General features: G+C 52.3%; 1 protein-coding gene across 1 annotated transcript in view; it reads left to right on the top strand.

Annotated features, from left to right (window-relative positions):
• Positions 1–336: 336 nt before the first annotated feature.
• Positions 337–10839, top strand: part of LOC119099657 (uncharacterized) — a gene marked incomplete at its 3' end in the record, with an annotated part of 70305 nt that continues 59802 nt past the window's right edge. Inside the window, 1 exon segment of the mRNA XM_037222722.1 lies at positions 337–419. Coding sequence (XP_037078617.1) covers positions 350–419 — 70 coding nt within the window.

Raw genomic sequence — 10839 nt, 5'->3', positions numbered from 1 at the left:
AGCTGGAGGTAGACACTGCTAGCGGGACACAGAGCACCTGTGAGGGCGCTGCCTCAGTCTGCGGAGCCGCTGGAGGCCTCATCTGGGGCCCGCAGAGCCAGTGGAGGCTCCGTCTGAGGGCCGCAGAGCCGGTATAGACACCGTTCGGGGAGCCACAGAGTCGGTGGAGAACCCATGTGAGAGTCGCAGAGCTAGTGAGACTCCGTCCGAGACTCGCAGGGCCAGTGGAGACTCTGTTCCGTGACAGCTGCCGGAGTCGAGAGTCAGAAATCCTCAGGAGTCAACCGAAGACTTCGCCTGGTCCGTGTCGCACGTCCTGCTCTAGGTCGACGCCTCCGGGTCATCACGCATGCTTTTGACCCTGGCCTCCATTCTGCTGAGCAGCATCATGTCCAGCTACGCTGACCTCGACAGCACGAGTAAGTAGCCCCCCCGTCCGATCTATACGTGTCGGCATTTTCGTTCCTCATCACACCAACGCTCGCTTTTAGGCGCCGTTTCATATTTGGGAGCAGCACATCTGATCGTTCTGCTCGTCATGGGGCACCGTGTATGATAACGCCCAGCTGTATGCTTAAGGTGCAGGAGGAAAATTCCAAACGCTCCCACCTGGCCGCAGTGCGTGTCAGCTGGAATGTAGCATCCGCATACGTTGGCCGCCCGATCGCAGCATCAGCACGTGGCTGACTGGGGCCGGTTGTCTGCGTTTGAGCCACCGGTCGTAATTCGTTCCATGCCGCAGCCTGTTTAATCTGGCTTCCAGTCAAGCGATCCCGTCTCATGGACTATTTACATGGACGATCTGCGTGGAACTGATCACCGCTCGCCGCGAGAGCAGATTACGTATGCCGGAGACGCGACTCCGGCTTAGCGCCGGCCCCAGACAGCGTGCGAGGATGGGATCCGGGCCTGAAAGGCTTTCCAGGAAGCGGGGCGAGGCGCGCAGCGCCCTGCCACGGTCCTGTGTCAGACAAGCAGATAACAGATATGTGCTAGCGGCTTGAGGACGTCCCGAGTAGTGCTTCAGGCTCTTGACCGGGCCGTAATTCATTGCAACACGCCCGCTGCCGCAGCCAGCATGTCGGGGGGGGGGGGGGGAGCAGCTGTGCATGGTGCACCTGCGGGTGGATCAGCTCGGCTCTCTGGACCGATGTTGTCCGGGTTCAGCAGGCAGGCAGATGGCCAGGATGATCCGACCTGGATCCCGATCCGGCCAAGAGGTTCAGGTTCAGATTCAATTTATAACCGGCACTTCTCGAATTTAGTGGTTTGCAGTAGATGGGCAATAATCCCACACAGGTCGAAGGTAAAACGTGGGACATTTCAGATGCACACATTCATTACTGGATAATTTCACAGGTCCACGCATTCATTACCGGCGCGTTTCACAAACGCGCGCATTCATTACTTCCATCAGAGCATGTTGACTAAGCCACGTTTGAAAGCAACTCATCTGACACACCGTTTGTCTGGTGGGACTGCGCAACAACCGTCTCCTCCATTGCGTAACCTGCGCTTTCTGTGACTCGGAAGTTTCGGCAGCCGGGTCTGCTCTCTCGCTGCGACTGTGTTCTTTGAGATCGTGTGGGGACCCCGCGACATACCGTTGTGCTGTATCTTGGATCAGCTTTGTTGGGCAGAGTTCGCAGTGTCCGACCAACCCATCTGCGCTCGAAATGTCTGCCGTTTTCTAGCTACGAAGTATGAGCATCAATATGCTTCCCCGTGAACACCTTTGTGCGGTAACTGACAAGTGTTTGGACACGGCTGGGCTGCGCGCTGTCACGCGTTTCTCAATCGTGCACACATAACTGGAGTCGTCTATCGCCCTGCGTAGAGTTCTCTTCGGAATCGGGTAGCTAGGACGGGTCAAGGCCACCATAATGCCTGCTTATTTCGCTGCGACCTCCGTCATGCGCGGTACTATGTAAGGCGCTTGTCAACAGCACTTGTTTTCTGCCAAGTTCTGCAGTGGGTTTCTGCCGTGTGTCCTATTTTGTCGTAGGTTTTGGGCACACGTCACGACCGTTTGTTGTGTTCCTGGAACAAGAACCTGAGACTTCGCACCACTTTTCTGAACTTAATTTCGACAAACCAGTCCACCAGGTGAGACGGTTCTGTTTCCAGACGTCCGATCATATCAGACCACTGATCCTTTCGGGCCTTGCGGTGCTAGCGCGAACGGCTAGACAGCCGCGCTGTCTCGTTTTGAGGTTCGGCGGGCGCGGACTGCGGTGCTAGTGTGAGCGACCAGACAGTCTCAGCGCGCCGAGCGAGACGCTCCGTTCCGCCGGCTGACACCAGACGGCGCTCGTGCGAGACCTGCGCCACGGACTTCAGATGCGACCGCTCGTCTGCATGTGAACCGTGCGAATCGGCCCCGGTCCGTGGGCGGGCGCGAGCCGCGAAGAGTCTGTTTGCACGGGCGCGGCCTATGGTAAGAGGAGCATTCCACATTTCTACGGGGGTGTTGAACTTAAATACCCATCTTGAGGATCATTAAATGCGGTTCACAGCCCTGCACTACTGAAGACCTAAGCCCCTCTGGTTTCTGAGCTAAACACCCGGGAAGATGGGGAGACTTTTTCCGGAAGAGTATTTCAAGGTCACCTTAGCATTCAAGAGACGTCATAATAGCGTCTTTCAAATCATGTCACTCCATAAACCATGCGACGATTAAGGCAAACAATATAATTGTCAAGGCGTTTATATATGGCGTTCGTGAGCACACTTTACATATATAATGGTTGTCAGTTGGTTCTTGATCAATGGTGTGCAAGGTAAAATGACGCATTCAAACAATGGCGTATCGAGGAGCATATTTACTAAACAAGAAAACTGTGTTGTCTAGAGCAGGCTTTTCCACTTAAAAGTATGTCAATCATTAGAAGTGAGCCCATTTCATCATATCTGGCGCTTGCTTTAATATTCTCAAGTGTGAGATATTTTCCCTTTGGTCGGCTGATGTGACGTCACCATACGGACAAGTATATCAAGAGTCTGGGTGACATAGGCCGTGCTCCCAGAAAAGGCGTCATATGGTCAGAAGACCTCAGAATCAAAATTAACTAATTAAGGACGGATAAGGTCGGTGTCAAAGAACCGAAGAGCGATAATTACGGGCTGAACGTCAGTAGTGGACGTTGGAAGCCAAGGGCGTAGGCAGAATTTCGCCGGGTGGGGGAAAAACTCGACTAAAAACCCATTTTAGCACGTGGCCGTGCGAATTTCTGATATGGCGTGTAGCGACGTCGCGTGTTTTTAATCTGTTCATTTTACGCGTTCACCTTGATCTTTCAGTTGTCAATTTACTCACTTGGATGCCGTGCATTTCCTTTCTTTCAATTGTCAATTTATTCACTTGGATGCCTTGCATTTCCTTTCACTGAAATAAATGTACTCAAATTTTAAACCTTAGTGCATGCATGCATTTGACGGGGGTGGGGGCACGTGTCTCCGGTGTTCCTTGAATACGCCAATGGGAGCGACATTCAAGGTTGTGGTGAAACAGTAATGCCGCGCGCCATATGGACCCCGTTTAATTGTGGTGTTTTATTATCACAGCTGGTGCTTGGCTCTGTATTGCTATTGGATTAACGGGGAAATCTCTCGTGCGCAGCTGATTCAATTAGCAAAATTGATTCCGCCGTTAATTCCGTTGTTCTATCTTTATAACCGAGTGCTCTTAATCGGTTTTGGCTCGCTTTTATATGAAACTGCCAGCACAAATGGCCCTGAGTTGATTGCACTAGTAGCGGAGGGCTCACAAAAACGCACCGACGCTCGTTTCGTGAACGATCAGACCGGACTTGTTTGTTGTGCGGCTCTGCAAACGCCGCAGCTGGCGGTACCGAGCCGTGTTTTCGGCGGTTGAACCTAATTTCACCGGCGCGCCTCGACTATGTGACCGTGCATCACGCCACGTGACCGGTGAACAGTACAGAGCGCGCCGTCCAGGCCCTTTGGGGTGTGTCGCGCAGGGTGAGGCGGCCTGTCCGCTGCCCGTGAGGCGGCTCTGTCTGATGTGCCCCGGCGGGCGCCTCTGGCGCGGCTGACCTCCGGCGGGGGCATACTGCCAGGTCATGGAATACGTGCCTTCGCGGGTTGCTGCTGCGGTCATTGCTGTGGGAGCTTTCACACTGATGCATCGATGTGTATCGGTGGAAAGGCATTGTGATGGTGGCAGAAGAGGAAGCAGTAACGCGGAGAGCTGCGGGAAATCCAGCACATTTGGCGAGGGATTTTCCACACAACTTCCGAATCGGATGCATTAGACCTGGAGCGACATGTCAATGTCTGATTTATATCTTCGTTCAATTTGGCCCACTACCGGGCATGGCTGACCAAGGCCCAATTGCCCTGGGTCAAAGTGGCTGCCTTTGCCATAAAAGCCCGGGCGATAAAACGGACGGGTCATCACGGAGTAGATTTGTTCATTGAGCACCAGGATTGGTCGAGCGCTGCTGGTAAGCGCGCTCATTCAAACGCTCGCTGGACGCTGTAGCTTTTGGTGCTCGCATTGCCAGATGTCGGAATAGCGATCGGCTTAAATGCTACAACGCATTCTTAGGTCTCTATAAACGCACATGCTGCTGTACTGGATTTCAGGTTTTCGGTGGTTTCGGCGGCACCATTTCGTTGGTGACGCGTCCTTTCGACGATGTTGCCTTGTAACGTAATGAATGATGCTCATTTACCACAGTCTAAAGGCCTTGGTTCCGTCATTGGTGACAGAAAGTACGCAGGATGCAGGACGGTCACTCCGTAGACCAGGCAAGGTACGCAGGTTTCTGACCCGGCAACCCGTCGCATCTGACCCGGCAATAACCCGTGGTCTCGGGCTATGCAGTCCCCATTCATCCCTGCATACCCATGCCTCTTCTTCCACGAAAACCAATGTTCATCCCTATAAACCCATACCTCTTCTTCCATGAAAACCAATAGTCGATGCAGATAACTTAGGAAAACCTAGGCTTTTGTTTACTAAGCTGAGGATGAGAAATGGCGTTTTGGATGCAGTTGGAGATCTGGTCGAGGCCACTTTCCTCCTACACGTCACTTTTAAGTTGAAACTGACGCTGTGATGTGTCGTATCAATTGCGTGGTTCAGAGGTTCTTGCGAATGCTGTATTGGCTCCATCACTGGTGGTAGGCATATCATTTTATAGAATAGATGACACTGGTGTCACTGAAATGTGATATGCCACTGGCATTTGATACATTGGTCTAAAACAGAGGAAACAGATTCCACAATAATGAATGCATTTAATTCAACCCCTACGGCTTAAGGCAGAGATAGCATGGCAGCACGGCGTACTTTTGCACGCTAAATCCCAGCTGGCTGAGCGAGGTGGGCGGCAGGCTGGCATTTTGAATGAAGTTGCCTCTCTAGTTCAGACCCCTCTTAGGCAGGATCATCGATCCGTTTTCAAAGCAAGAAACATGCTTAGAAGGAAGACTGAATGCAAACGTCACTCAAGTAAATGTCTGGTGCGACGGAGTTCGCAAGGAAAGACACTAGTTAGTATGTTTAATATTCAAGCGACGTGTCTAGAAACGGACTTTCTGAACATAAAAATAATGGGGCGACATACATTCCTCTATCTACCATATGGAAACAATCAGTAATGTGGGGAGAGCAGAAATGGTTTAGTTCACCTTGAAAAGGTCTTCGTTAGTTATGCTCGGGGCATGGAATGTGCGCGTATTATAAGTAACTAAACGTCAACATGGTCCCAAACAAAGGATGGGGGATCTGCGACTTATTGATTCATGACAAAAATTTGCGAAACATCTTTAAACATTACGAAACAGAAACTTCAGTGGCGAATTCCCGATAATTTTCAGTCGCTATCTTCCATTTAGATATTGTGGATACTGGATGCGGTACCCGGGCTTACATGCAAGTACACTCAAGCTTTCAAATCGTGTCTTTGCATTGCCCCAGCATTATGCTGATTGTGCAATCAGTTATCTCAATATGTACGAGTGTGTCCCAATTTTCATAAATAGTCTGATTCGGCCCCACTTCCGCCTCACCATTGAACCGCCCCAGCTCGGGTCGTAAACTTTGAAGGCTTCACGTGCATGTTCATTTGACATATTCAAGCACGATTTTGCCTCCCAACATTTCCCTGACACCTCTCTAGGCCTGATTTTTGTGAGGCATGCCACAACAAATTACGGGCTTTTCAGGACCCTGAGTGGGCTTATTACCTTTCAACAACATGATAATGACGTGCGATCGTAATTAGTTCAAGTATCATGCATCACATAGAGAATTAGAGGTTATTGCATGCATGCATCGAGCGTGGAATGGCATAGGTGGATGTAGATAAGCAAGAACTGAACAATGTTTGAGTCATGGTACATCCGCATTGGCTTCGGTGATGAATTTGGGGTATTCTCACCCTTATGATAGCTGCCGGCCTCTTGAGACCATCTATTTGATGGCAAATGCACATATATTTCAGCGGCATGTGATTAATGTGACAGGGTGGATTTAGGCGGGAGCTTCAGGGGACATGGGTCCAAATTTCTGTCTGGGATTTCCGACCAGCTTGTTTATCTATAGCAAAGTAGCTAAGAAATCCAAGAGGAGTTAAAATATCGCAGGGATGAAGGTATCTTGCCACAGGGTGGTGCCAGCTAAAAGCTACGGGCGGAGATTGACATCTATTATTGTTTCTCATTTCAACGCTGCACCAAATGTAACTATCATTCTTTCAGCTTTCTCTATCCCTTATTGCCAGTGGTCCTGGGTGCTGCAAGATTAGTAATACTAGCAGATAAAGTACCTCACTCCGTGGCATAGGAGCAAACGCCCCTATCTCTGTTGCAACCCTTTTATAAGTGTTGTATCTTTTATTTACGTCTCCTCCAACGCCTTGCGTTCCCCTTTAAACCAAAAATAGCCTGCAGGTATGCCTCTACAAATGTACTTAAACTGTGCTAGGGTCAAAGTTTCAAAATGTAAACGAACTGAGACTGTTTTAACGCTGCATTTAAATAAAGCAAAAAATCATAGTTAACAACATCTATACGCTATGCACTGCTGATTATTTCTAGCCGTATTTTGTAAGTTTTGTACGAACTACAAATTTGACTCATACTGCATCCTTTCGTTTAAGATTTTACCAGAAAAATCAATGCTTAAGAATCGGATATCTGACGGGGCTGCATCGCTCCTTCCGTATGGATTTCAAGCAATGTCACCGTAGAAAAAGGCTATTTGTAAGTCACGTGCATTGCATTGTTATCTGTTCCCCTCATTCCTTTAACTTGCTTAAAGAAAATCATGCTTTGTTCATTTATTATCTTAATGCAGCGTGTTTGCCTATGTTAGTAAATTACGATTTTAAAGTCTGTTACGTACTCTGTACCCGGCGTGAGGCCACCGCCATGTACCCAGCGTGAGGCCATCGCCATGTACCCAGCGTGAGGCCACCGCGAGAAATAACGTTGCCGGTGAGAAATTTCAGTTTGTGCAGTCGAAGATGACCAGTGGTGGCTGAAACGCGAGGCGGAAAGCAAGTGTTCGCGCTTTTTCTGGTTCGTCGTTGGAGTTCGGCTTCCCTAACTCATGCAATGGATATTTAACGTAGAACAATAGCTCAATGAAATATATATTGAAACAGTTGGTTGTCTTGGCCGAAGACATGAAATTGTAACGCGAAATCGAAGCATGTGAATTATCAGCCGAATGTCGACGAGGCAAGGATCAGGAGCGACCGCAAAGGTCGGTCCAGGTCTACAGATCAACCTAATCGACTCCTTCAGCCATACCTTTATGCCGAGTATCAATAACTGCCCCGTAAAGGCGTATCATGCAGGCATCTAATGTAACTTTAACTAAGAGCTACTTTGAAAGCACTCAATGTTGATTTGTGACGGTTATCAACGTTCATTATACGGCGGCCGGCCACCGAACGCGGCGAACGGCGGCTTTTTCCCGTCGATAAGAGGCCGGGCCGAGAGGCGGGCGGGGTCCGAGCCGACGGGCGCGGCTCCAGGCGACGACACCGGCCCCGAGCGGGCCTGTTTTCCCTGGAGCCGGCGTGCGCCCCCTCCTGCGCCGGGCTCAGGGCGGTCGCGTGCCTGGCGCCGTGCCAGCGCTCCCGGTATGGCGGCGCCTCTCGGCACCTGCCGCAGCGCCGCGCCGCTCGGGCCGCGTCGTAAAGCGTCCCGCCGACCGGCGCCCTAATACCCGAACCGGATCCGCGGGCGATACCTGGACGCGATCCGGCGGCCGGCGGTGGCTCCGCCGACGTCGGCGGCGGCGGTCCGTCGTCGGTGGGATGAATGGCGTGGAATGTGCTCAAGATCGCCTTCACGGGAGGGCGGCGGTGTCGCACGTCTTTCTCGGCATGACCTCGCTGACCCGGCGTGACCCGGCTGACCTCTCGGCTGCCCACACCGTCAATCACGGTCGCGACTGCTCCTTTTCGGTGCTGGGTCCACGCGGGCTCTGTCTCGATCTGATGGTGTGTCGAATGCTCATGGTACGTGGACATTATACCGAGGAGAAAACAGTGCTCCACGGGCTCCGCCGCCCCATGGAGAGTATATTCGCGTGACCGCGGGGCAAATCCTTTGGGCCGTTCCGATGCTGTTTCGCCATAGAAGGGAAAATATGCAGAGTGGAGTTGCTTTCAGCGTTAGACGTGGCTTAACCACGGCCAACGAAGCCGGCAGATAGCAGCGTTTGCTATATATGACAACAGTGGGAGCGCATTTGTGTGATGTGCATGCAGGGTGAGATTTTCCACACTACTGCGAGTTCGTAAGGCACACACCAGAAATGACCAGCCTTCGACAAGCCAAGAGCCACTGGTGAAAGGATGTCAAGCGACCATTCAGGTGTGCATAGTCGTGAATGCTCGACTTCTGTTTTAAGCGTTTCTACCTGGCGTGCCGAAGGCCAGTCTCTTTCTCTGTGGGCTCCAAATGCCGAAAAGTCTCAAGCTTTCGTCCCGTCTTAAATGCACCAAACTTCACTCACCGTTCGTGACTGCGGCGCTCCGGAATTGTCGGCCTCCTCGGTCGGCGAGCCCGCCGTTGGCGTCAGAGAGTGATCGATACACTGACCTGTTGAGACCACAGTCTGGTCCCCCCCCCCCCCCCAGTCCCACGCACCGGATGCCACGTCCCGGACCCGCTGTCAACCATTGGAGCCATGGCGTCGAAGCGCGTCACCCCACATCGACTCCCCGTTGGGTGCCGTGCAGCGCCGGCGCCGGGATGTCCCGTCTCGTGACCCTGGAGTCAAGCCCTGACGCCCTGACGCCGAGGTCTGCCTCTGGCCCGCCCGGCGGCAGCTTGCGACCCCCCTGACCAGCCTGTCGTACTGGAGTGTGGCATGCCCTCTTCTGCGAGCGGAACGTCCACCCGTCCACTACGCGTGGCGCGTCCCCCGCGCCGCACCCGTCACCAGGGCACTGCCCCAACGCGGCGTCCGGCAGTGGGGCAACGTCCCGCGTTGCGGCCCCTCGTTGGCCGATGCAGACTGCACACCGTCCAGGTGGCGTGTGCGGTTTCATTTTGTTGGCAGGCCAAAACATGAGCGCCGCTGGTCGTCTGGGCGAGAGAGTAGCGTCTGATGTGGCGGAGCGCTCCAAAAAGCGGCGAGCCGGCCCGCTAATCACGTCGTAGCTATTGTTAGCTGCGGACTGTACAGGCATTGGCTTAAGTCGGACTTGTGCGGACATTTGGTAATTACGGCGCTGCCCGATGTGTCATGTCGGAACTGATCGAACATCAGCTAGGAATTGTCTGAACTGGTTGGGAATTAACGTCCGACAGTGACGGCTCCGATGTGCAGTCATCGGTGATGACCGGGTGATGCCATCTGCTTTCGTGCCGAACTCACAGGATTTGTGGCATGCCGAACAAGGTGTTGACTTCGTGCAATTTTGTGGCTGTGTTGATTAGCGGTGCATGATATATGCCGTGCGGATTGCTGATTTCACCTCGTTACTTAAGACTGGCTGGGAGCTGAATGGGCTATTTTTATACATTGCAATGATAACGACTTATTCATTAGGTTGTGTCGATTTTTACCTCTTTCTCATCAACGTGTACGAGGGTGGAAAGATACCCCTGGACACAGCGTTAGAACTTCGTGCGACGCCGAGAGCGCGGTGGTGCTAACGCGCTTAACATCCTCGCAGAGTGAGAAGCGCGCCTCGGTGCTCGCGCTGAGCGCTATCCCCTGGAGGTACCAGCGCTTCGCCGTGACGGCTACAGGATGCTGTACACGTAATGGCGTGCATGTAGCTGTTAATAAGGCTGAAAGCAGCGTGTGCCGAGCTGAAGTAGGCGTCGGAGCACGAAGGCGAAGTATGCCCCACGGGTACTGTGTAAAGTCGGCCCTATGCCGAACAGGAGTCTTGTTTTGGCGGTGATGAAACAATTACACACGGTGGATTTCGATGCCGATATCTAGACTGCCGATGTCACAGTAATCCCGCTGTGTTGTGTAACAGCAGGCGGTATATGAATTCAGAGACCAATTCCAGCAGTCGGTGTGGGCATTTTTCGGCTGGTAATCTCCCGCTCCCAAGACCGAATGCGGACCGATCGGATCAGATGTCTCTCTCTCCGTACCTTGCTCTGTACCTTGCCATGGATGGTCCCTCGGTGGGTCGGCCACCGGTACATGGATCACACTTCGCTGGGTCTTTCCGACGCAGTTACAAGCCGTTACGTGAGTTTCCCAAGGTTTTGGCCCCATGACCTCGGATTTGGGCACCACTTAAATAATGACGGTTGGTAATTGTCATTTTCGTCAACACCTCGGTGTCCCAATCGGTACGAAGAAACGGTTGATAGCAGCAGTTA

Source organism: Pollicipes pollicipes, unplaced genomic scaffold (genome assembly GCF_011947565.3).
Source record: "Pollicipes pollicipes isolate AB1234 unplaced genomic scaffold, Ppol_2.1 Scaffold_4836;HRSCAF=5710_pilon_pilon_pilon, whole genome shotgun sequence".
Lineage (NCBI taxonomy): Eukaryota > Metazoa > Arthropoda > Thecostraca > Pollicipedomorpha > Pollicipedidae > Pollicipes > Pollicipes pollicipes.
Note: the sequence above shows the minus strand (reverse complement) of the source record. Positions and strands in the feature narration are given on the sequence as shown.